Source organism: Chelmon rostratus, chromosome 16, assembly GCF_017976325.1.
Source record: "Chelmon rostratus isolate fCheRos1 chromosome 16, fCheRos1.pri, whole genome shotgun sequence".
Taxonomy (NCBI): domain Eukaryota; kingdom Metazoa; phylum Chordata; class Actinopteri; order Chaetodontiformes; family Chaetodontidae; genus Chelmon; species Chelmon rostratus.
This window is the reverse complement of record NC_055673.1, coordinates 3,953,491-3,980,399: the sequence shown is the minus strand read 5'-3', so window position 1 is coordinate 3,980,399 and position 26,909 is coordinate 3,953,491. Positions and strand designations below refer to the sequence as shown.

At 40.4% G+C, this 26,909-nt stretch overlaps 5 protein-coding genes across 5 annotated transcripts; 3 read left to right on the top strand and 2 right to left on the bottom strand.

The window, feature by feature from the left end:
- Window positions 1-1,979: 1,979 nt before the first annotated feature.
- LOC121619471 (H-2 class I histocompatibility antigen, Q9 alpha chain) lies at window positions 1,980-11,446 on the top strand. The gene is made up of 8 exons (XM_041955210.1): window positions 1,980-2,144; window positions 4,161-4,421; window positions 7,261-7,539; window positions 7,974-8,267; window positions 9,177-9,272; window positions 9,607-9,624; window positions 9,798-9,876; window positions 10,350-11,446. Exons 1-7 carry the CDS (start codon window positions 2,072-2,074, stop codon window positions 9,842-9,844), a joined length of 1,068 nt encoding a protein of 355 aa, XP_041811144.1. The 5' UTR covers window positions 1,980-2,071; the 3' UTR covers window positions 9,845-9,876; window positions 10,350-11,446.
- Window positions 11,447-12,910: 1,464 nt separating this feature from the next.
- On the bottom strand, window positions 12,911-16,819 carry psmb8a (proteasome 20S subunit beta 8A). Its single transcript, XM_041955219.1, has 6 exons — window positions 16,520-16,819; window positions 16,108-16,249; window positions 15,559-15,670; window positions 14,815-14,944; window positions 13,995-14,199; window positions 12,911-13,417 (listed from the first exon to the last, which is right to left on the bottom strand). Exons 1-6 carry the CDS (start codon window positions 16,667-16,669, stop codon window positions 13,329-13,331), a joined length of 828 nt encoding a protein of 275 aa, XP_041811153.1. The 5' UTR covers window positions 16,670-16,819; the 3' UTR covers window positions 12,911-13,328.
- A 408-nt stretch (window positions 16,820-17,227) lies between these two features.
- psmb13a (proteasome 20S subunit beta 13a) lies at window positions 17,228-19,832 on the bottom strand. The gene is made up of 8 exons (XM_041955220.1): window positions 19,675-19,832; window positions 19,355-19,442; window positions 19,045-19,142; window positions 18,719-18,859; window positions 18,476-18,591; window positions 18,326-18,384; window positions 17,802-17,953; window positions 17,228-17,691 (listed from the first exon to the last, which is right to left on the bottom strand). Exons 1-8 carry the CDS (start codon window positions 19,734-19,736, stop codon window positions 17,580-17,582), a joined length of 828 nt encoding a protein of 275 aa, XP_041811154.1. The 5' UTR covers window positions 19,737-19,832; the 3' UTR covers window positions 17,228-17,579.
- psmb12 (proteasome 20S subunit beta 12) lies at window positions 19,601-23,350 on the top strand. The gene is made up of 6 exons (XM_041955222.1): window positions 19,601-19,884; window positions 20,324-20,394; window positions 21,067-21,198; window positions 21,952-22,081; window positions 22,192-22,336; window positions 22,859-23,350. The coding sequence occupies exons 1-6, from the start codon at window positions 19,837-19,839 to the stop codon at window positions 22,984-22,986; spliced, it is 654 nt and encodes a 217-aa protein (XP_041811156.1). The 5' UTR covers window positions 19,601-19,836; the 3' UTR covers window positions 22,987-23,350.
- A 225-nt stretch (window positions 23,351-23,575) lies between these two features.
- Window positions 23,576-26,639, top strand: psmb9a (proteasome 20S subunit beta 9a). Its single transcript, XM_041955223.1, has 6 exons — window positions 23,576-23,896; window positions 24,045-24,112; window positions 24,463-24,594; window positions 25,369-25,498; window positions 25,704-25,845; window positions 26,304-26,639. Exons 1-6 carry the CDS (start codon window positions 23,846-23,848, stop codon window positions 26,429-26,431), a joined length of 651 nt encoding a protein of 216 aa, XP_041811157.1. The 5' UTR covers window positions 23,576-23,845; the 3' UTR covers window positions 26,432-26,639.
- The last annotated feature ends 270 nt before the right edge of the window (window positions 26,640-26,909 follow it).

The window sequence follows — 26,909 nt, the reverse complement described above, 5'->3', positions numbered from 1 at the left end:
AAAACTTAACTAAGACAAACTAAAGCGTGACTGTTTAGAAGATGACTCAATGTGCACGCTACAAATAGAAACTAACGTGCTGCCAGATATGCTCAATAAAAACAAGTATCATGAAACAAAAGCTGTGTCATCACTTGTCTGTTTGCTGCTGTTTGTGGAAAGTGCATGTAACGTGCATGAGGTCAAAAGGTCAACAAACCAAATGCATGAATGAACAGTTGAGTGTGAACTCTAAAGAAAACTGAGGTGAGTGCAGGAGGGTTACCGACCTCTAAATCATCTGTGTGGTAGCAGGTGGGCCCGTCACACTCCTCCTCCTCTGCTTGGTTCACTCTGCTGTTGCTCGCTGTCTGTCTCCGGGGCTGCTGACCTACTTGGAGGTCAGTCAGCATCATGGGACACACCTGGGCCAGGTAAGACTCAGGAATATGAAGCCAGAGCAGCAGCCAGTGCTCAGGTAGATCTCCTCGCTGCACAACTGTGTGTTATTCTTTTTTGGGTCTTGTTTGTTTGAACAGAACAACATCCATACAGAACATCTTCACTCATCCACTGGCTACACTACTGCCTTTACAAATTCCTCCCATCTGTTTACTGGTTTTTGATCATTTTACTGTAAATAAATGATTTTATTGAGTTTACCTGTGTGTCTCCTGTTTCTGTTCCTGTCCAAACACTGGGCTGTGACACTGAATTTATACTTAACTGATTTATTATATGACACTTAATTTGATAAATTCATCTGACCTGAGTCATGGATTATCAAGATGCTTTGACAGACTGACAGCAACAGAAAGTCAGGTGACATCCTCAGGTGATTTCCCATCAGCAGTTCAAATGCAGGCATATAATTTGTCCGCAGGGGGCGCTGTCATACTGCTGACATCTCTGAGTTCAAGTCTCAGTGTCACCTGTCAGGACAGAAGATGTGACACATTTCGCTGAGTTTGTGTAATAATCATGAATAATATTGTCTGAGCTGAAAAGTGCGAACAAAAGATCTGAGTTTCATTCATTCAACATAAATTCTGTGTGTAAACGGTGCCAAAGCCAGAGCAAAATGAGAAACAGCATCAGGGGCTCAAACCTTAACAGCGGTGTTACATTTCTCTAGTTGGAGCAGTTTTCAGCGTCCACAGCTCCACATCAGTTCACAGGCTTTTATCCTAAAGGACAGAGCTGACCTGATCTCATGTTTGTGTTTCAGAAGCTCTCTGACTCGCTTTCTGCTTTGGTTTTATTTCTCTGCCTCTTGTTTTCACTTCACAGTCAAACACTGAGGTAAAATGTTGTTTCAGGGAAACTACCTTGTGTTTTATTATATTAGCTGTCCTGGTAGTCGGCTTTGTACCAAGCCCAGCCTGTACTGAAATGTATTAACACATAAATAAAATAGCTTCTTGTATATGGACTTCAACGTGTTGAAAATAATAGATCATAACAGTCCACACTGAGAAACTGTCACCTGCAGGATTGAACCACTGGGGGGCTCTCCTCACCACATTTACTCACTATAACGTCAATGAAACACATTTTAACTTGTTGCTTGTTGTTGATATTTAGATCATGACTGTTTTCAATCCCAGAGCAGCCATACAGAACAAAAGAACAACAAGACACTGCTGCATCCACACAGACTCCACAGTGTCTGATCTGCAGCTGACAGTAACCTCTGACCTCCCACAGAATTAATACATTTCTGCACATTACATCCCATCAACCTGTAAAACATTGAACAAGATCTGAGCAGCAGCAGCTTTCAGACTCGTTTCATGTGCGAACAGAGCTGAGAAAGCAAAATAAAGACCCGCATGTCATGTCCCCCCATTCTCCTCCACAGGCTGAAACAAGATCATGTAACTTTCGCTTTCGTTCATAACCTCAGTGGCTCAGTTTTACCGAGTTATAAGTGACGTCGATGCTCGGCCTGAATTCTCATTGGCTCAGATGGAGGTTGATGTCAGCGTCTCTCCGCGTTTTCCCTCATTCCACAGTTGATCCTCGAGGAGGAAGGTTGTCATCTGTTTGTCCGAATAAAGAAACATCAGTCGTTATTCTGCCAAAGCTTCAGATGCGACAGTCCACAATGAGGACTTTGTTTTTTCTGGTTTTCCTGGGAACAGGTCTACATGGGGCGGCGGCAGGTGAGTGAAGACTTTTTGAAGTCAGTTGATTGGAAAAGAAAAAAGGCTTCGTGTCTTTATATTCTGTATTTATGAAGTGAAGCTTCGTTTGATAGTCTTTGATGTGGAGCTGCAGGACTTCACTGCAGATGATAGAAATGTTTTAAAAAGTATTTCTCATCAGGTCAAAGGTCACGTTCGTACGTCTTGTCTGTTGATCACTCAGTTTTTGTTGAAATCCTGTAGTGTATTTCTGTAAGTGGCAGAAATGTGTTTTTCTTTTCTTGTCCATTTCTGCCTTTTTAAGTTGTTCATGAGCGTTTTATATAAGAAGAGTGTCGTCGTTTATTTAGCGTTATTAATCCTGACTTACTTCTATCTGAATTATCTGAATATTTGTGTTAGTTTTTCACTCATTAGGCATAATTAACATATGATCAGTGTAGAAACTCGTCACTGCGGTTAATCTGAATTGTGTAGAATGAACACAATGATGTTGAGACAGAAAAACGCTCATAATCAAAGCTGCCTCACTGAACATAAATAATAAGTTAATATCGTCGTTGTTTGACCTCTATATATTTTAATCATATTTCAAACCACATGAAGCCATTCCCCAGAGAGTTCCTCCATTTGACTCCACACAGTGAAATTGCTTCTCTTATTTGTTTTTATAAAAACACACTATCAGCTGATACCTCATATTTTTGAACTCCCAAATATTGATATGAGTATCAGCACAGAACAGAGAAATATGATCTGCATCCATTCAGAGAGCAGAGGATGGTGAAGGATTCAGAAATGATCAATAATTTAATGGTAAAACTCAGACACCTGCAACTTTATAATCTGGACTGAAAGTGAAGAAACATGAGTTGATGGTGGAGGGAATGTTGGAGTTTAACAACTGATATTAAAGTGAATAAAAAAGCTGCTTTTAATCCAGTATGTAACTGATCCTGATAGAAAGTGTACAGAACGACTACATGAGAGATAAAGTGACAAATATTACTGAAGAGATCTTTCTGAAACATAGAGCTGAGTCCATTAACATTATGGGATTGTCATGAAATCCAGAAGATTTGATTTAAATGTTGATCATCAAAGAAATTGGAGGTAAAACCGATAAATAATTCTTCAGTTTATATGAATGAAGACATCTGAAAGTGAGGGACACAAGGGTCAGATATTGATTTTCTTGTTGGTTTATTTTAAAGTAAAACCTTCATGCTCAACATCTGAAATCCACAATCATCTGACAACAACATCATCAATAAAATGAAATGAATTACATGACTTAATGATGAGAAATGACAAGAACAGGAGAAAAGAGCAAAACAACCCACTTCCAAAGTGTAGAAGAAGAAGAGCTGCAGGATTTATGTTGAAGAAACTCACAGAGTTCAAATCTGTGATTCAAAACCTCACGAAGAAGAAACAGAAGTTGTCATTGGTCACAATTTATAGTCTAAACTAGAGACGTAATATAATCAAACAGAGGAAGTTTGAACGTGTTGAATATAGAAAATAAATTAGAGTCACATGCAGTGAATATATTTAGCTCAGAGGTTTGTGATGTCACATTTCAAACAATAATGAGGAGTTTAAGCCACTAATGAAGCATCCTGAAGAATAAATGACTCCACTAACTGGAGACTAAACTGGAGTTTCACTTCACACTGAGATATCCAGCAGGAGGAAAACAAACAGTGACGCCTGTTTTTACCAGCTGCTGTCTGTCAGTGAGAGTCAGCGACACAACTGCAGGAACTGAACGTGTGGCTCCTTTCATGTTTAATTTCAGAATAAAAGCATGTTTTCAAGAGGAAATCATCAGAAATATGAAACAGTTTCTGCAGCAAAATCTTTATTTCTAATTATATTTTGTGTTCGTTGACTGCACAGCAGAGATGATGAGGACGTCTTGAATGTGCTGTAGTTCTTTTTGGTTCAGTGTGCAGGAAAATAACATTTTTCAGTGATTAATTAAACTGTGATTCTGAAAAGTGAAATCATGACATTAAGTTTTTCTTACAGTGGCTCACTCTCTGAAGTATTTCTACACTGGTTCTTCTGGAGTCCCAAACTTCCCAGAGTTTGTGGTTGTTGGGATGGTTGATGAAGTTCAGATGATTCACTATGACAGCAACACCAAGAGAGCAGAACCCAAACAGGACTGGATGAACAAATCAGCAGATCCAGACTATTGGGAGAGGGAGACTGGGAACTTACTTGGTGCCCAGCAGACCTTCAAAGCCAACATTGAAACTGCAAAGCAGCGCTTCAACCAAACTGGAGGTTTGTTTAAGTTTCACTTTCTGCTGATTTAATGTTGTTTATATTTTAATCCTGTATTTTAGCAAACAGATGTTACCACACACACACACACACACACACACACACACACACACAGACTGTGTGTGAGGCTTTTCTTGGCTGAAACACACAGTCAGACTCAACAGAAACATCCCTGAGACTGAGAGTCCTGGATGCTGCCCTCCTACACTGCTCCAGTGTTTCTGTCCATCCCATAATAACCAGCAGAGATGATTAACACTTTATCTCCACCAGATTAGATCACAGCACGTCTACTGGACCGCCCACAGTGAGCTGCTCCATAATAACTCCACTGTAGGAACCTGTTTATCACAACAGTTTTCCAACACACAGCTGATGGAGGAGCATTAGCGCCTGGTTTCTTAACGTGCGGCGCAGGACCGTAAATGGGACGCAGGCTGCTTCTGCTGGGTCCTCATATGAGAGGAGCAGCAGTATGTTTTAATAAACCTGTGAGACAGGACGACATGTAAATGTCTCATTCACATCAGAGGTTTAACAAGTTCAACAGCAAGACTCTACTGTTTTGAACACAGTGTTTCCATCCCATAATAAACAGCGTATATAGTCGAGCTACAGATGAGATGACATTAACTTTAGTTGACCACAGTGTGTTTATTCAATAATAAACATGTATAGTGCTGAAGCGATTAGTCAGTCGATTAATTGATCAACAGAAATTAATTGACAAAAATCTTGATAATCAAATAATCTTTAAAGTCTTTTTATGAAACATTTTCTAGTTGAAGCTTCTCAAATATGAGACTTTGCTGCTTTTCTCTGTTTTGTGTCGTTATGAATGAAACACTGTTCAGCGTTGGTCGGACAAAAGAAGCAACTAGAAGATTACAGCTTCTCCTCTGGAAACTTGTGACGGATGTTTTCTCTATTTCTTCACATTTTACAGCATCAACGATTTATTGTTTGATGAAAAAATAGTCATTACATAAACAATGATGCCTAGAAAACTTAGTTTGAGGCCAAAACATGTCGATGAATACAGATGAGATGAGATTAACTCTACTCTGCTGATCCACAGTCTGTCCATCCCATAATATAGAAGAAGACATTTGAAGACTTCACCTTTGGCTCTGGGACCTTGTGATGAACATTTCTCACAATTTTCTGACTTTTTAAAAAAAGTATATGTTGAATGGAATCATGAAAAATAATTGATCATGAAAAGAATCAATAATATGGAAACTGAATATGAAGTAGATCTCCAGATTAGATGAACTCTGCTGTACTGACCACAGTGTGTCCATCCCATAATATACAGTATATATAGTAGAACCACAGATTAGATTAGATGAACTCTGCTTGACTGACCACAGTGTGTCCATCCCATAATATACAGTATATATAGTAGAACCACAGATTAGATTAGATGAACTCTGCTGGACTGACCACAGTGTGTCCATCCCATAATATGCAGTATATATAGTAGAACCACAGATTAGATTAGATGAACTCTGCTGTACTGACCACAGTGTGTCCATCCCATAATATACAGTATATATAGTAGAACCACAGATTAGATTAGATGAACTCTGCTGGACTGACCACAGTGTGTCCATCCCATAATATACAGTATATATAGTAGAACCACAGATTAGATTAGATGAACTCTGGTGGATTGACCACAGTGTGTCCATCCCATAATATGCAGTATATATAGTAGAACCACAGATTAGATTAGATGAACTCTGCTGGATTGACCACAGTGTGTCCATCCCATAATATACAGTATATATAGTAGAACCACAGATTAGATTAGATGAACTCTGCTGGACTGACCACAGTGTGTCCATCCCATAATATACAGTATATATAGTAGAACCACAGATTAGATTAGATGAACTCTGCTGGATTGACCACAGTGTGTCCATCCCATAATATACAGTATATATAGTAGAACCACAGATTAGATTAGATGAACTCTGCTGGACTGACCACAGTGTGTCCATCCCATAATATACAGTATATATAGTAGAACCACAGATTAGATTAGATGAACTCTGGTGGACTGACCACAGTGTGTTGGTTCATCCCATCAGCAGCATCAAGACAACATCTGCAGGTGGAAACAGCTGTTGGTTGTATTGAATGATTGACTGATGGATGGACCAATCAGGACACACAGACTGCCTCCCAGTCTCCATAATGGTCTTGATGGTCTCTGTTTTATTGTGACCAGTTGTAGTAACACTCTGCTGAACAGGACACACTGTCCTGGCTGAGCAGGTGGAGTCTGGAGACTGATCCTGGACTGAAACTCTCCTTCAGCGGAAGCTTCCAGAGCCGCTTCAGGACAGTCTCGTCTGTAGTTTCTGACAGGAAGAGGATTTTGTCGGACCGATCCGCCGGCTGCGGGGTCTCAGTTGGTGTAACGTTCAGTCCGGGATCAGGTTTAATCTGTGCCTGCTCGTCAGGACTCCGCCTCAGTGTGTGTGTCCCTGCAGCTCACATGAAGCCACACCACCTTCAACAGTGGAGATCAGCTGTTGGTGTCAGTGGAGTCAGTGTGGTCAAAACACAAAGAGGATATGAACTGTGTTAGGATCTCACTCTGTTTCCCAGCAGCCTCTCTGTCTCTCTCTGAGACGTCCACGCCGTCCACATGACGATTGGCTGTGAGCGTCTTCCATCGAGCCAATGACAGCGGGAGGTGTAGATCCTGTGTTTTGGTGTCTGTGGATCAGTGTGTGTCTGTGGTGAAGATGTGATCTCAACTGATGATGGATGACTGGACTGTGATCTCAGTCTGGTTTACTGTAGTCTCTGTCTGTCTCTCTCTCAGGTGTCCACATTTACCAGAGGATGTACGGCTGTGAGTGGGACGATGAGACTGGAGTGGTTAATGGTTACACTCAGTGGGGTTATGATGGAGAAGACTTCATCTCATTTGACCTGAAGACAGAGACATTCATCGCTGCAAAACAACGAGCTGACATCACCAAACAGAAGTGGGATAATGAGAAAGCTTGGATAGCAGGGAGAAAAAACTACTTGACCCAGATCTGTCCTGACTGGGTGAAGAAGTATGTGAACTATGGGAGGAGCTCTCTGCTGAGAACAGGTAGAATCACATGACCTGATGTCGTTTAATGGACACAACAACCTTCATATGTCTCTTGTGTTTCTAACCAACAGTAACGTTACAGTAAATATGAAGCAACATACAGAGACTCACTTTGTCTCAGTTCATTTCTCCTTCCCTCCATTTTCTGTCTTTCTCTCTGTGTCTTCCTCTGTCTGTCTCACACTCGCTGTCCTCCTCCTCCCTTTCTAATCTGTCTCACCCTCCTCACCTGTCTTCATCTGTCTTCTTTCTCCTCTGTCCCTCCTTCTTTTCTCAGTTCCACTTCAGTCATGTTTACTTTCATTGCATACATATATATAGTGAATGCTGCTAAAGCATGTAAAATAGATGGCATCAGACAGAATGATGATATTAATATGGAGTAAATCATAATGAAGAAGCTGTAAAGTGTCTTTCTCTTTACTCTGCAGAGCTCCCCTCAGTGTCTCTCCTCCAGAAGACTCCCTCCTCTCCAGTCAGCTGCCACGCTTCAGGTTTCTACCCTGACAGAGCCTCACTCGTCTGGAGGAAAGATGGAGAGGAGCTTCACGAGGGCGTGGACCTCGGAGAGACCCTCCCCAACCATGATGGAACCTTCCAGATGAGCGCTGACCTGAAACCTTCAGCGTCTGAAGACTGGGGGAAGTACGAATGTGTGTTTCAGCTCTCTGGTGTGAAGGACGTCGTCACCAGACTGGACAAAGCAGCGATCAGGACCAACGGGGGTAAGACTGAGATCAGAAGTGATGAACGTGGGAAACACACGTTTATTTTACTGTCACTTTGTGTATTTTAATGTGTGTTGGATGAGAAGTTTTGTTCCTTTATAATGTTTTCATCTAGTTTTTATATCTAATTTTGAAGCTTTGATTAATTTTAAATCACTGCATGCTGACAACAGTGTCAACAAATCCCTGAAAGAATGAAAAGTTACTTTTCTTAATTTAAAGTCAAAGTTTTAAAAAGCTTTAAAGGAATCATCGACGTCCACCATCATTTTTTATTTTTACTTGGCTTTAATTAATGCAAAATTTCCAATAGTGAAACAATCAAACATACATTTAATTATGTATTTTGAAATAAGGTGAGTTTTTTTTTTTACCACTTTCATAATTTATTTTAGTTTTTAAATCACTGTTAAAATTAGTTTCTTACAGTTTTTTACTGTTTTTTCAGACCATGTTTAACCATTTTAATGTTCAGAGATTTGAGACACTGTATTGACTTTACTGCTGGTCAGTTTTAGAAGATAAGCAGATTATTTAATGACTGGATGAATGTGTGTGTCGTCAGTAAATCAGGCAGAATGAAGTTTATTGTCCACGTCTGCTGACGGTGAAAAAGGACTTTGAATAAGACTGTCAGAAGCTCTCATTGTGACAATAAACGACATATAAGACAGAAAGCAACACAGACTCACAGCTGAAACAGGCAGACGAGGATAAACAGGCGTAGATACAGTAATTATGTGCAGACGAGTCGAGATAAAAGCTGACATGAACAACAGCAGCAGCACAAACAAACATATAGTGTGTGTCTACAGGATTGTGGTCCTTTTGGTAAATGGATGTTCTTGTCTTCTAACCTGCTTCATGTGTTCAGGTTGTGACGGTTTGTTGTTTTCTGCTCTACAGAGAGTCCTGTTTACATTTACATCATTGTTGCAGTGGTTGTTCTCGCTCTCGTCCTCATCGCTGCCGCTGGATTCATGATTTACAAAAAGAAGAACGGTGAGAGACTCAAACAGAGACAAGTTGTTTGTCAGTATTTTGATTTTAGACTTTGATGCTTTTATCCAGATTGCAAAAGTGAGACAAATTTAAATTGTCCGAGCATGAAAATGAGCTTCAAACAGCAGGAAGAGCTGCGAGGCTCAGAGCCACAGTGTGGTGATAATATGACGACAGCATGATGATGGAAGGAGAGGTGACGGGAACAGAAATAACACAAGATCTGAACAGAAGCTGGACGGGATTTATTGATCAGTTGGAAAGAAGCTGACAAAGTTTGCTGTTTTCAGCTGTAAGAAGATGAATAATTTGTCATTTTTTCTTTTTATTTCAGCCAAACGCCCTCCATCTCGTAAGTGAAACCTCTTTTTATTCCGTTTCCTCTGACCTGACTCACTCTCTGTAGATGAAATGGGCTTTTTGGATTCTGTGCTGAGGAACTTTTGTGGCAGTGTTGGCTGTTTGTTGAACACAGTGTGAGTTCACAGCAGGATGTGGGCTAATGACGTCTCTCTGACCTTACAGCTATAAGCAACCCTGAGGTCTTGGAGGAACTGAATCCACAAGGCTGAAAGACAAACACAGCAGCAGCACCCTGAACACAGTGAGTTGCCTCATGTGGGACATGAATTTCACAGCTGTTGTTAAACAAGCTGCCTTAAAGTTTGTGTTAAAGAACTTTCTGTGATTGTTTCTTTATTCGCTGTGAGACTTCTGTGACTCTTTATAAAGGAAATATTTGACTTTCAGCTGTTTTATATGAAGTTCAATGAGATTATTAAGAAAAAAGGTGCTTTCAGAAACCTTCACATCAGCAGGTCAGATAAAGTGTAACATTAAAAAGTCAAATATGAACCTTTAGACAAACAGGGACGCCAATTTCTTCAACTGGTGTTGAACATAGTGGTGTAGCAGGTAAATACTTGGCTTCCACAATGTCAACACTTCAATCAATCATTGATATTTTAAGTCTCAATGATTTAACAAAAATGTGTCTTTGTGGAATTGAACAACATTTGTGGTGAATGATGTTGTTTGTATTTTATGTATTTGATGTTTTTCTTTTTGTCTCTTTAGGTTTCTGGATAAATTTTGCAACCAGGAGTGCTGCCGCCACGTTCTCCTCCATAAACTGGGATTTCATTGGTTATTCATCCTCATATCATACAGTGATAGAATCAGGGTTGGGAATCTAGTCGTCGATGCTTATTGATCAGAATACAAAGCAAACAAAAAAGTAGCTGACAGATATTTTACACATATGATCAAACGTAAATGGTGACATGAAATGATTTTGATGGTTTTGTTTCAAACAACAAAGTGGAATTTTCTTCTGATAAAATGTTTGATTCAATGTTGGTGAATCAAACCAGGATCAGCCTCATTTTTCTCACCTGGAATGAAGTAAAACACAATATTCAAGAAATTAAAGCATCACGGCACTCTTCGTACATCCATCATTACGATTTATTCATCTAAAACAAATCAGCAGAATTACTGTTTCATACTCAAGGTGTTGGTGTTTTCTGGTCCAATCAGTAATGTCAATCTACACACAAACACACACACACACACACAAACACACACACCACATACATTCTCCAGTCCTCTGCGACTCTGCAGGATCAGATGGATGGGAAATGCATGGATGCAGTTTCATAATTTATCACAACATGAAATTACAGAAACAATGACAGGGTTTATCAGTGTCGCCCACCCCTGTGCAAGCATACACAAAATATATCAGTACAAGAATTTGTTTCCAGTTGTGCATATAGTTGGCTTGTATATTTCCTTAAAAATAATACAATTGAATAATTTTCTTTTGATTTTAAGCAAGTTTAAGCAAATGATAATTTATGTCTTTGAGGTTTTTCTGTATTAATCAGGAGTTTGTTGGTTTTTGTTTCATATTTTCTATATTTTGATCTGTTTGGAAACATTTTAGTTGTAGCTGACTTTCTGAAATTGGTTAAGGGATGTTTTAAGCTTCTCAGTGCACTGAAAATACTTCCTGCTTATATTTTGGGACAGGGGACATTTAGTTTAAAGCTGAAAAGAAATTTAACAGTGATGCTCAAAGCTATGTGTTGTGTTGGGTTAAATAAATTAGTTTGCTTTGCTTTTCCATTTATTTTGTACTGTTTTGCTTTTAAATAAAGTCCCAAATGTTCCACCTTTGTGTGTTTTGTGGTTTCACATATATGCTTCCATACTCTGTGACTGCAGCATTTATATGAATATTCCCTGAGTATTTATTGTCATCAGAAAAGTAAATGAGCGTGGCTCTGACCTGTCAAACAAAAGAGCATGCAGGACAAAATTATTTGGGATAACCTGTGATTTTTTTTTAAGCTGGATAAAAGTGGGATTTGACTTTTAACATGAAAAAAATAGTGAGGAGTCTGTTTAAGAGCCTTTGTATAAACTTGTGCAGTCTCTCTCATATGGTGTGTTGCTGTCTCTAACAAGAAAGGTTTTAGGCACAAAATTGAAATCTTTGTCAATACAGAGAAAGAGGAAAAAATGATTCTAATGTTAAAAACTTCTGGTTTATGTTCTTTTATATCTCATAGTGTGTGTATACATCTGTTTTTTATAAGTGTGTGTAAGAGAGATCCACTCAGCTCTTCCCACTGCACACATCACTCCCCTGAGAAAACCTGTTGCACTGAAATCTGCCCGGCAACTGATGACATTACAGCTGTGGCTCCTCCAAATCAACTGTATTTTTCTAGCTAGATTTAACCTGCAGTCGGTTTTATCTACAGTATAAAATAACCCAAAGTGATACCCTCACCTACTACATATAATGTAGTAAACGTGACATTTTGTCTGTACTTTTATGTTATATGGCCATGTATTTAACTGCTAGCTTTCTGTGATCTTTAAAAGTTAACTGAAGAGTGAAAACAAACATGTTCACAGACCTGTAAAAAATTAAGTTCGTTCACCTGCTTGTCTCACCTTCACGGGTAAAACCTGTGTAGCTGAGTTCTGCATGGAAACAGATGACGTCACAGCTGTTGTCGCTACAGTTTCATCTTGTATGTGAAAATGTTTCCTGTTGTATTACCAACCTATGTGATATTTTAAACTAGTATATAATTATATATTATATAATAAATAATGTATAAGGTTTTATTTGCATTAAGTGATATTACCTGGTTTCTTCAGTATGTGTAAGATACTTTAATACCAGAATATGACAGCTTTACAAATGTCACCTGACAGGTTTGTGTCTCAAGTGCAAAATCTGTAGAGGAGGTTTGGTGTCACAATAATACCAGATGCCCAGCAGCAACAACAACAAATTCTCTAACAATCAGGAAATGCATCTTACATGTTTCCTCCACAGCTCAACACAGAAGTAAAATATATTTTCAAAAAGCTACAACCTCGCACTGATAATGTGATGCAGTGATCGCAATGAATATTTATGGCGATAGTAAACAAGGACATGAAAGGACCTGAATAATATTCATATTTTGCACATCACCCGCATGCCAACATATTTTCACTAAAGGCTGAAAATGTCTCACTTTGTTTAAAAAAACTCAGGATTTTTGTAGCTGACACTTTATATCAGAAAGCAACACAACATATCGGTTCAGGTTAATAATTGCAGGACAGAGCAGTGAGATGAACAAGTCTTTATTTGGAACAGGATGTCTGGTTAGCACAAACCGTGTAAGCTTGGAGAGTATCTACATGTACAGTACCAATGTTATATAACATAAAGAACATTAACCAAACAAAGATCTAGACAATGAGATCTCAATTTAATGATGGCATCCTGGAAAGTTTATGCTCATATGTAGGAAAGAAATAGTTATGTAGCTTTTCATGATTTGACTGACATTTTATTGATCCTTATTCAGAAATGGACACTTCCATTTCACTCTGCTCTGAGACAAAGTAGGGCCATTCATTTCCAAAATCAGATATCAACTGATTCAATGTACTTTTGAGACATACTGACAGTTTCATCATTTTGGAAAGAAACGCATCATTGGTCGCTATTCAGAGTGCTGAGGTTGATCTGGGTTCTGACCTTCAGAACATCCCCTTCCTGTAGCGGTGGATCAGCTCTGATACGTCTTCCTTACACACCTTAATCCAGCCGTCCTCCTGCATGTGGTACACTAAACAAACACACACACAAAAAACACACACATTTACACATATATTCCCACAAATGTACACAGAAAGACAAAAATTACAGATTACCATTTGATTTTATGTTGGTTGTTTTGTGTCGCCGAGATTATGCCATTTTATGATCATCATTATTAATTATTTTAGTTTAAATATCACATTATTTCCATGTTTTTTACCACTAAACGGCTGAGGATGATGGAAATTTAGTCATAAACCAAAGGATAAATTGAAATTTGTCCTAATGATGATGAGAGATGAAAAGTCAGAGGATCATCAAATTGATTAGAATTCATCCTGAGGGGGGTGTGAATGTCTGGCAATCCATCCAACTCTTGTTAAGGTTTTAGACCAAAGAAGACCAACGTTTACGACAATAGATAGATAGATAGATAGATAGATAGATATACTTTATTTATCCCAAGATGGGAAATTGCAGTGCAGCAGCAGCATTACACACAAACAACATCGCCAATGTGGCTAAAAAGAAAGTCTTAAATGGAAATACAAAATCTAAATTTAAATGTAAAACAAAATTTAGGAACATTCGCAGAGTATACTCACTGTTGACCACCCCTCCAGAGTAAGCATCCCTGTGTGTAGCGTGAGCGATGCCCCGACGGCCCAGTTCATACGCTTCCTCCACCGTCATGTCTTCCCGGTAACCGCTGTCCACCACACCGTAGGCGTAACTGTTACCACAACCAGTAGAGAACATACGGCCCGACAGACGCGTCCCGTTATCGTCCACATAGTACAGACCAGGGCCCTGGAGAGCACACAGTCATTATACGCAGGAAAATTATGATTTCAACACAGTTTCTGATCAGAATACAACAGTAGGTCCAAACAGAGGTGTGACAATAATAAAAAAATCTAATTTAATGAGTTATGCCATCAGTGATGTCTGCAGTGTACACCTACATCTTCAGGATTACCTGACTTGTTAAAGAAACGACTTTCTGAGATGCAGACCAGCTGTTTTCTGGAAGCATACACATGTTTCTATGTTATCTAAGCAGTGTCTATATTTTAATGTTTTTTACAATGATGAAGGCCATATGAATATAAAAAAGGGAGTTTGTCACTGAGTGTCATTATCAGTAAATTTAAGTAATGATAAGGCACCAGTATCTTTATTTAATACAGTCATATTAGCAGAAAGAGAACACATCCAAATTAATGATTCTGCACTCTCCTGGTTTCTACTGCAAACCACGACAGTCCTCCACTACCACAATGAGAACATTTTACAGCAGTAAATATGATCCTGTATGAGCCTGTGCTTCACAGGAAGTGATAAAAAGGATTGCAATGTTTCTGGCTTCAGTCAGTGCGCATTGCAAGCCTCGCACACACATCTGCAAACACACCCACATCTTACCTCTTTGTCCCATCCACAGATCATGCTTCCCATGGACAGGCCCATGCCTCGGTAACCCAGCATCATGTTAGACAGCAGTTTGGAGGCAGCAGCCACAGAGATCCTGTGGTTGTTCCTCAGCCTGTACAGCCTGGATGAAATCATAAAAGATGAAGGTCAAAATCAATTCATAAGCAATTAAAGTGACAAATCAATCAGCCTCCTGATTGGCCTGAACTTGAAGCCTGCCAACACTGAGAAGAAATGTTTATGATATTCCTCCTGGGTTTATAAGAACACAAAATGTCTGTGACACATCAACAAAGTCCTGTATATCTGCATTTATGTTACTAGAATCAAAAATTGTGTTCCTTTGCTAAAGTTTAATAAGTTATGTAATACCTCCTATAACATGCAACTCGTCACATGAACCATTGTAGGGTTCAAACCCAGGACCTAGAGCCCAGGACTTTCTTACTGTAACGTCACATTCCTAACCACTCAACCTCACTGAGCCGATCAAATAAGACAAACTAAATCAGAGAGCATCCTCCAGTTTCTTTCCTTCTGATTGATCACATATTACTCGACTATGTATCCAACTTCCTGACACAACTGCACTCTTTACTGATTTGGTCAAGAAGCTCTGAAGCAGCAACCAGATAAAATGTTTAAGCATTATACATGTAGTCGTTAGACTATGCAATACACCACAAAACCCCCCACAGATAGGCATACAAAAGGGACCAATATTCAATGACGGACCTGCACTCTTTGGCCAGGAGTCTCTCCCAGTACTGGCAGTCTGCAGCGCTGCCCGACATGGTGCCCAGCAGGTAGGGGTTGATCTCTATGACCTTGTTGACATCGTTGGATGCTGCAGAGCCGTGACGCATTTGGGAAAAGGAGACTTTCAGTGACAGAGATTACAGGCTGAAGCATGTCAACACTGTGGTGTGCCTGGTGTGACAGCACCTTGGTCACACTTCTTGCCTTATTCATCTTTTTGAGATATTGAGTTCATGGTTTCTAAACTTCACACTCTAAAGCTCCACACCTCTTTGAGACCTTTGTTCCTATAGCTGATGAGATTTTCAGATGATGTACAGTATGGATAGGCAGTATGGCTGACTGGGCCATGTCACTCTTTAACTCCTTCCATTTCTTCACAGAAATAGGCTGTCAGACAAGTGGAACACTGCCTAATCCACTTTGCCACACCTTGACCAACTTTTCGTGCAGTCACACCTGTTCACGCATTTTGCAGATCTGGAAGAGAAATAATACATTTCCACACTTTTCATGCGTAATTACCTAAATAATGGCCAGCTGAGGCTCTGGAGTCCACAGCCACGATGACACCATGTCTGAACTTGAAGGCCAGAGTGGTGGTGCCGTGGTTCAGCTCTATACACACACCTCCGTCACGGTTGCAGGACTTGAGAAACCCTGATGGCTGAAATGAAGTCGAAGAAGTGAGCTCACTGATGTGTAAGAGAGTAATGCAAGAGAATAAAGGACTGAAATATCTATCAAAACCTAACATCCTCTGACAATAACTCCCGATAGTTCAGATAAATGCATATGATATTTCATAAGAGGCAAACACGCATCACGCACTGAAAACCACAGACGCGTAAAGTAACCGCGCCTGACGCTTCACGCGTGTGGCAGGTTGGATTTGATTTAATATATTAATTTCTCGCCTGAAATCAATGATACTCACATCAACACCCAGAGGCACAGCGAATTCTTGAGTTTTGGTCCCGAAATTGTAGTGGTTGGTTCTGTCGACGAGATGCGTCTGTTGTGCTGGAAGAATCTGCTCCCGGAGCTCAGAATACGTTTTAAAACCAGTAACGTCGAAAAGAGCCATCGTGTGTTAAAGTGGATAAAGTAAACTCTATTTGTAGGCTATAGATTAGGGGTTACTTTTTTTCTAAATGTCGAAGGTGATTGACAAAGCGTCTCGGATAATTTCCTTGTACGTGACAAAGAATTCGAAAGTGAAAGAGTTTGGAAACTGTTGTGTGCAGTCCTGTCGGCTCAAAACATCAATTCAAAATTAGTCAGCAACACAAATCCGGTGCGCATTCAACAATTTTGCCAAAACCTGGCTGTTTCTGTTAATCAAAGAAGTTATTGATCAAAATAAAAACAGCCTTAGACTTAAAAAAAAATCACTCTGTGATGTTCATTTGAAATAAAAAAATATGGCTCAAAACTGCATGAACCAATAGGAGAGCAGTATATTTTTTATCATCATCAGTCTCTAAGTAAAAATACAACACTCAGGTTTGGGAAGCCAGCAGACGTAAATGACTTATTAATGCGCATAGTTTATAATAATGAAAATAGACAACCTAATGCAGCTAGGTTAATGACATGTTAATGATGTAGTACGACATATCACATTAAAATAATATGCAGCAGCCTAGATGCGCTTGTTTTTATTGGGTGTATTATTGTAAGTACAGGGCTGATGTCAGGGACCAAAATATTACAACGAGTGAGTCAAAAGTCAGGCAACAGAGGTCAAACAGGATTTTATTCAGTGATTTTTAATTATTTTTCCATATTGTAAAAACATGTTACAGTCGGCTCATTGTGGCCTAATAGCAGCCTTCCAGTTCTTTACTGTGGTACTGCAGTATTACATCTATTCCACATCACAGTTAAGCATAGCAGCAGAGCAGAAACTATAATGACAGTGTTCATAAAATGTCTGCGATGTTTCACTACGCATATTTGAAATCTAGTGAATAACAATGTGGTGCGATTGTGCGTCAGGCGGTATCCATCCGCTGCACGGTCTCCTGTACAACCTCCAGCTTTAAGGGGACTACTTTCTCTGTCAGAACCGATGTCGTGCCTGGACGGTATTTGTATTTCATTTTCCTAGGAGACACACAGATAATATGATAATCACACTGACAACGACACATTAAACATATTTACTACTTGCTGAGAAGTAAAAAGCAGATCTATTCATACTCATACTGGCCCACCTGTTGTCTTTGAACTCCGACTCCTGGTACGGTCTGATGTAGTCCACTCCTTGTCTGGTGACGACGCAGATGTCGATGTTGTTGCCTGAGCCGAGGTCACTCATGATTCCTGCGTGGATGGCACCACGCACCAGCTCCTTTGCCTTCTCCAGCTGAGAGAGATGAGCGAAATCAGTGAAATGATGGAGAGACAGGCAAACACAGACATAGAGTACAGAACATGAAGGAGAAGACAGAGGCATTCGTCAGTTTGAGAATCCATCGGAAGCAATTTCCAAATGCCAGCACCCTCGTTCAGTTTTTCTATTTGATAATGGACACGATGCACCAAGGGAGGAGAATTAATGGCTTTTAATATTTATGTTTGCATAATGCAGAGGCCTCTTCTATCTACAGCCCTGCTACACTGCAATTATTCAATTAAAGATGACCACAAGTAAGTGAAATACTCTTGTGATCATATCTGAAAGGTCGACTAGCAATCATTGTCACAATATGTAACAACAGCTGTCCAGGTGGTGTACCTCCAGGTCTGGTTTGAACCCATCCTCTAGAATCCCAAGAGCAGCCAGATCACCGGATCCTGCATGGACACAAGAAAAAGTCAGATGAAACAGACTGGATGTTGTCCGACAGTGAAAAAAATGCATGTAGAATAGTGTTATGTAACATACCCATTGCAAGGTAGGGCACCTTATCTACGCTCCCATATGGCCCCACTGTGTACAGGTGGTTCCCAGTGCAATCTACTCCTCCCAGTATAAGATTGGCACCAATTTGGCCGTGATACCTGAGGGCCGCAGAGATCAAAACACAGGAAGCCTGGTGAACACCACGGTTTTCTAATTCACTGTGAGTTTAACTGAACTCATTCACACACCTCTAGACACAGGTACATGTGAGTGTGTACCACAAACCTGTACAACATATCCTGTAGTATGTTGACGGCCATGACGACACGAGGGTTCCTCCCGCTGTTCAGAGAGAAGATGGTGAGGTTGGAGGAGACAAGCTCTGTGGTCTTCTCTGTATCTGCTGCTGTACCTGCTCCACAACAGCTACAGAGAGAGAGCGAGGAATCAGAGAAAGAGAGACGGAACTGTAAGGCATTCTGGGTTATGTAGGAAATCACAAGTAAAGGAGGCGTTTTGCACACCAAAAAAGAGAATGATTGCAAAAAAGCAATAGACTCATAGACTCATAACAGTATCTGAAGGTATCTCTGCTCATGTATGAGACTTACTATATATTTGGAGCAATGTAATGGATCTTGGCGCACATCTTGTCGGCCACCACTTCACTGGAGGTAGCTCTTGTGTCTGCTCCCAGCACCACCCCATCCTGCACCAACACAGATGAACTGGGTTAGTAACCAAGTTCATTCAAGGACCATACCAGTGTGTTTTAGCCTAACTAAAACTGTGGACTATATTGCAAAGCATACATAAGTAATTAGTAATGTGGTGTACTTTGAAAAGCAGTGTAAAGAAGAAACATAGAAAGTCACTGTTTTGGTGCATTCATGTTTTCAGTTTACGCAGCTTTATACTCGCCTTGAACACAACTCCCGCTATCGTGGTGCCTGTTTTCAGAGGTTTGGGCTTCAGCCCCCCTTCAAACAAACCCTCTAACGCAGCATTCCTAGAGAGAGAGACAGAAGAGGGGATAACAGATGAGGGTCACCTCGTGAAACTATATTACCCGTGAACACATCATCACCATATTGTTTCATTGATTCAACTGATAAACACGCAGGAAAAAAGTTGCTTTCACTTTTGATCCCGGTGAAAGCGCAATGTAAGCGTCACTTTTACTTCATCTTCTGTCATTAGTGATACAGGCTGCTGCTCAGAAGACATTAAGAAGCTCATACCTCGCTGCGTTGTCGAAATTAAACCCAGCTGCAGGAGTTTCGAGGACATTTGATAGCGCCATCCCGGATCTGTCCGCGGCTTCTCTGCGCGTCTCCGTGCGCCTGAGGTCGCTGTTCTGAGCGTCGCCTCTTCTTCCTCTCTTTCGATTTTGTGGAGTGAAAATGGAGAAACGCTGCACGGACTCACAAGTCAAAGGCGTCAGCACAGGGGTGAGTATCCGGACCGGTTCACGAGTATTTATCTACAGAAGGAGCACTAAGCCTATTACGCGTGGAATGATCAATAATCGATTTCGCGAATGAACAGGTGATGCTGTACCTGAATACATCAAGTGAAAACACATCGACTGGACACTCCACGTGTTTTATTGTCAGCAACCTGCTCACGTTAGTCCTGACTGAGTTTATTCGTCACATTTCTACATAAAAACACGACTGGCTACACTTTGATTTTCAGTTAATAGCTCTTCAAGTCCCATCCTTCTCAGAACTTCAAATCCCAGAATTCATAGCCGCGTTCAGTCTGAATAAATGAACGCGGAGCCATGAGAAACAACCCAGTGCAATATTTATCTTCTGTCATATTTGGCTAAATATTGCTGTAGAGTGTAAACCAGCAGTCACACTCTCCACCTCTCTCCTCCCTCAGACCACCATCCTGGCTGCCACTTTTGATGGAGGGGTCGTGATTGGGTCAGATTCCAGGGCTTCCATTGGAGGGTGAGGATGTTGTGACCTGAACACTGATGCCTTCAATGTTGAACACATTCATACAGAAGAGGGACTGCTTGATAACAGTCTGGATAAACATCCACAAACTCAAGTAGATGCACAGAAACAAAAATGATAACGAAAATGTACACAAATTTCTTGAACTTGAACGTACTTGCACTTTATTTGATGTCCCTTTCATGCTACTTTATACCGCTACTCAAGAATTCAGAGGGAAACACTGTACTTTTACTTCTTACTTTTACCTTTTCATTTATCTGACAGCTAGTTACTAGTTACTTTTAAAATTACAGTTTACATACATAACATATAATAATCTTATGAAATATTATATATTGTTATGTATAGATTAAACAATCCAACAGTATATAAAGAAATCAATTATAATATATTATATTTAAGGTGTGGTGTTGCTACTTTCACTTAAGTAAATAAGTCTGAAGATCTGAATACTTCTTTCACCATTGATTAAGCCACTTCATTTCTTCCTGCACGTACAGAAAATTCAACCTGAATGAGAGGGTTGTGTATTAGTGGTTGAATGATGAATAGTGCACAACTACTTTATTAATCTGAAAGCATGTGTGGGACCTCTTTCCTATTAAGATAAACTTATTGGCTTCTCTGCTGTGTTCATGCTCTTCTTGTCTCTCTCTTCAGGGAATATGTGTCATCTAAGACCATCAACAAAGTGATTCAGGTTCATGATCGGATCTTCTGCTGCATTGCTGGATCACTCGCAGACGCTCAGGCTGTCACCAAGGCTGCAAAGTTCCACCTGTCCTTCCACAGGTGCCACACACACATATGAATACAATGGCACATATTACACAAGTACGCACACAGAGAAAGCATGTTTTCTGATCCAGCTTTTATTCCTCCATGACTCCTCTGCAAGTTTTGTGCATGCAATGTAGCACGTTAGGTTGTCTGTGAAGATTCTCTTTCATCCAGGTCGTAGTTCTTCTAAGTGCTATAAAAGTGTTCCGGAAGATGTTTCGCCTCTTATCCAAGAGGCTTCTTCAGATCCATCTGACTGGTAGGAAGTCCCAGGCACTTTTCCTCTTGCAGGATTGTTCACACCTTGAGAGTCATTGAGGTCAAACACAGCCATCATGTAAATCCTTGGGGTTGTGTGAGTCATGGTGTGAATGGGTGTCATGTGAGTGGGTCAACAACTCACACAACACCCATTCACACCATGACTACTGTGACCCTAGCAACTCATATACTGGCTGGGTGGGTCAACGACTCACATAGCACCCATTCACACCATGACTACAGTGACCCTAACGACTCACATGTGACCTCAACGACTCTCAAGGTCTGAACAATCCGGCACAAGGATAAATGCCTGGGTCTCCTCACCAGTAAGTTCAAACTGAAGAAGCCTCCTGGATAAGAGACGAAACGTCTTCCAGAACCTCAAACAAGTCCAGACGCCTTTGAAAGCACTTAGAAGCACATGTTAGCGTCACAGACTCTTCTGTTTCCAAAAGCACAGACTTTAAAATTTGACTCTCCCCGATCTTTCTTCATCCATAGTGTCCAGATGGAGACCCCTCCTCTGGTGATATCAGCTGCTTCTGTGCTGAAAGAACTGTGTTACAAAAACAAAGAGGAGGTACAGGCCGGCTTCATCACGGCAGGCTGGGACAGGAAGAAAGGTTCACAGGTAGGAAGTGTTTGACCATCAAACATCAGAGAAGCAGCGATGGTGATAGTACATGGCGAGTGCGCTTGCTGCGGACAGCTGCATTGCTGATATTTTGCATCCTTCTTCAGGTGTATGTCGTGTCTTTAGGCGGGATGTTAGTCAGGCAGCCTGTTACCATCGCAGGCTCAGGCAGCACTTACATCTATGGCTACGTCGACGCCAAATACAAACCCAACATGAGCAGAGAGGAATGCCTACAGTTTGCCACCAATGGTACTCTTTGTTTCATTCTTTACTGAACTATCTTACTTGTGCACCCAAACTTAAACACGTTTGCATTTGTTTTGTCAGGAAATTCAGGTCAGGATTTGAAATGGCTTTTGGGGAAATTGGGTTTTTAATCCATGAAAATGTTTGAATATGAATTAAGGGTGTAATACAGATAAATATTCATGCTTGGCACCTCTTTAGGAGTAGGACATTTAACCTGAAGTGAGAGGCTAGATTAACGTTCAGAGAAAGGAGTTCAGATTCAGGATGTCTGTGTTCTTATATACTAAATATCTAAGGATCTGTAGTGTTACATGTATCTCTTTTATAAGAAGTCTTTTGTTTGTAATTAAGGGACAGAGATAAATGAAAGATGTTTTTAAATGCAACTAAATGTTTGTTGGTGACCCAGTATTTGCAGTTAGAAGCTGTATGAGTACTATAAACTGCATATCTGTGCTTGTTCAATTTATTTCCCGTTTATTGTTCCTGTCTGCCTTCCTCCTCTGCCCTCCCTGCTCACAGCTCTTGCTCTGGCCATGGGCAGAGACAACGTCAGCGGCGGCGTGGCTCACCTGGTGGTGATCACAGAAGCGGGAGTGGAGCATGTTGTGGTACCTGGTGACAAGTTGCCTAAATTCCATGATGAGTGACTGCCTCTGAACAACCAATGTGTTATTGCTTGGAAGCCACTATTTTGCTCTGTGTGACTGAAATGTGAGAAATCATACACACACGCTCACCTGAAGAACAAGTCAGACACCTGGAAAGCAAGTTCATATACAATGAAAATAAAAAACTTGTTAATTTTGAAATGGTGGTGTGACAATTGTTGAGTCTTTATTATGGTAATATGCAGGCTAGTACACAAAATCAGAATCATTCCATCATAAAAATATAATCATTATTAACCATTGTACTATAGGCTTAAGGTTTCTCTGCCTATTTTCTGTCCTGATCACAAGTTTTTTAAATGTATGAAAATATGGGACATAAAAATAAATATTTTCTGAAACATTCCTCTCTTTCTTTATTTAAGTTCTGTGGCTCAAAACGTCTTCAAGGATTTGTGATATGCTTTTTAAATTAATATTGTCGTTGCAGTTGCTCCATATCATTTGAATGCATAAACTGTGTGCAGAGTATTTAATGTCACCTATCACAAAGTCTCATGCTCCCTCAAAGACTGAGGAGACTGAAATGTTCGTTCACTGCAGACAAAGCTGTGACACGTTCACGGCTCTTTGCGGAGGAGGGACATTTTAACTTTCAATTTCGATTTAATGCAGGAAAACATGGAGTCCGCCTGATGTGTGATTGTACAATTGATTTGGTAAAGCAAACGCGCCGAAACAGTTTTAGAGCTGGAAATAAGGTTTCCAGCAACAAGAAAACGATATAAAACCGGAACTGCTCGACTGGACGCTTCGGTTTACGCCCGGTGTCGCCTTCACGTCCCTGGCGGACAGACCTGTCGTTGTTGTCGTTACGGACTCTCTGTAGGCCCTCAGCATGCTAGAAGAAACGGGACCAGAGTGGTTGTCTGAGGAGGTGAAAACCGGAGTAAGTATTAGACTGTGATCGTCTTTGTGAGACTTGGTGACCTGTTAATGTGCGCAGCGCTGAAAGCTTGGAGGTTTAAGCTTGGCCACATGCGGATTTGGGATTTGAATGAATTGCAAATACTCATTGCTTCGGCTTCTCTTTATAGACAACCATCATTGCCATCGAGTTTAATGGAGGAGTCGTGCTCGGGTCTGATTCCCGAGTGTCTGCTGGGTGAGTTAGTGCGTGTGTGCGCGCATGTGTTTTCCATGCAATGTGTGTCCTGTCTGCATAATGCTGCAAAAATACTTAATCTTTATTAACACACCAGTGGGTCTTCAACTTCTCAAGCATAATTCTTACCCTTCTCCCTGCCCATGATTCATTACATACAGTATCTCCTCTTTCTCTATGTAATAATAATAATAATAATAAACTTTATTTGTATGGCCCTTTATACAAGAATTGCACCTCAAAATGCTTTACAACAAAGAAATCACATGAACCAAATGCTTCCCATGATCATCTATATCAACTTCTCCATCCTGCAATCACACACTCCCCCTCTTCATCCCTCCATCCAGGGCATCAGTGGTGAACAGGGTGATGAACAAGCTGTCTCCCCTCCATGACAAGATCTACTGCGCTCTGTCAGGATCTGCAGCAGACGCTCAAACCATCGCTGAGATCGTCAACTACCAGCTAGATGTGCACAGGTGATTACACTGTCAAGGTTGACCAACACACTTAAATGTCATCTAATACTAAGGTACAATCCAATTCTCACCCAGTTTCATCTGCTGGCAGCATAAATCTAAACATATCAGCCTTGTGCTGGTCTTCAAAAGTGTCCATAAGTTTAAATGACAACAAGCTTTTGCAAACATCCTCTGTTACAGTGTGTTTCTATGTTGAAACAGAACAAACACTTGAGGACCCCCCCACCCCCACCCCCCATCCTCAGTGACACAACAGTCTCTGGAAAAAGACAAATTTAACAAGCATAATATTAAATCTAAATAAGTAAGTGACTACAGATGGAAAAAACAAAACATACACACATAAATACTGTATATTCCATATGTGTGTGTGTGACACAAATCACAAGCTAAAATAAGGTAAGATAATCCTTTATTAATCCCATAGCCCAGACATTTGCAGTGTTAAAGCTGCAAAGGGTGTAACAGAAAAGAGTAAAAAAAAGCAAGATATGATAAATAAGTAAACAATATAATGAGTTGAACAGAGCACAACCAGTGATGGTAGAAACACCAACCAATCGTTGCCTCATCACAGGCATCTTGAAGTTCATTTTATAATAATCTCCTTAAACCTTTGACTAGAATAAGTTTTCCTGAATATCCTTCTGTTTTCAAGCAATTACATGTTTGGCTTGTGGCAGATAGAAATGAGTTGGTTTCATTACATTTACTGGAAAATCTGGGCTGGGCTGTGTGTAATAACGATATTTGATCTTGTTCTTTTATCAGTATTGAGATAGGTGAGGACCCCCAGGTTCGCTCAGCTGCCACTCTGGTGAGGAACATCTCGTACAAGTACAAGGAGGAGCTGTCAGCGCATCTCATCGTGGCCGGCTGGGACAGAAGAGATGGAGGACAGGTCAGTAAACTCTGCAGGCTGGAGGGAAGAGAACCGAGCCTTCAGCCAGAAAAGTCACCGGGAAAAAGACATGTCAAAGTCAAAATGAATGTTTCTGCAACGTCTTCTGATGTGACCTCGCTGCTGGATTCTTTACAGGTGTCCATGTAGAATGACATTATGACCTGTCTTACCCCTCTGTTCTGTACCCTTTGACCTCTCCCAGGTGTTTGCAACCCTGAATGGTCTCCTGACGAGGCAACCCTTTGCAGTTGGTGGCTCTGGCAGCTCGTATGTTTACGGGTTTGTTGATGCCGAGTATCGCAAGGGCATGAGCCGGGAGGAGTGCCAGCAGTTTGTTGTCAACAGTAAGTTTATTTTCCATAGAAAGCTTTTTTTTTGTCAGATTGTGAAAAATAAAAGAGACTTTTCTGCTTGTTGTACTGAACTAACTGATCTAAGCTTACCTCATTTTTATTCTAAGGGCTATTTAAATTTTTAGTCTCATCTTATTTCACCTCCAGCTGCTCTTGTTGTAGTTGATTCATCTATATTAAACTTTAATTCCTATATTTATTTCTAAGGTTTTCTAGATTTTGCTGATTTGGCTTTTCATTATTTCTACTTTTTTATCATCATTTTTAATTAAGCTTCCTCTTTGTCTTTCTCTGTGTCTCAGATCTTCTTTTTTGAATGAATGAATGATTTTCACGCTAATATTTCATGTTCGGTATATTACAATACTTGGTCTCATAGAAATGAAATCATTACGTTCAGTCTCCTCACCTGTCTCACCCCTCTCTTCTTGTCTTTCTCTCTCTCGCAGCTCTCTCTTTGGCAATGAGCCGCGATGGCTCCAGTGGCGGTGTGGCCTACATCGTCACCATTGATGAACACAGCACAGAGGAGAAAGTCATTCTAGGAAATGACTTACCCACCTTCTATGATCAGTGATTAATATCTAGATTTTTCATCCCTATTCTGCCCAGACACTGTTGTGCAGGATGCCATTAGGTATTTGTTTTGCTCACAAAAGCCATCACACACACACTTTTTGTCTGAGCTGTAAAAGTTGTCTACTGTCAAGTAATTCACTTTGTAATCTAAAAAGTCTGGACAAGAATACTTTCACTAATAGTTTTAATAAAAGCACAAAATCCTTGCATTGTTCTATAATTCCCACAGATATTCCGGGTGTAACAGCAGGTAGCCTTATAAGATAAAAGCTGCAGCTACCCTCAGATGACTAGCTGGTCAAGTGTGTGGCTCATCATTAAAATATAACCAGGAAGAAGCTTACTTTTATTGACTTATCTACTGAGGATAAACTGCGGAGTCGAGGTTAACCTTACTGAAGACTTCATCGTCAGTCAATGGGGGTGACACACCAGTTTATGTTTAATGGGCATTCCTTTAGCTTCCCCCAGTCCGA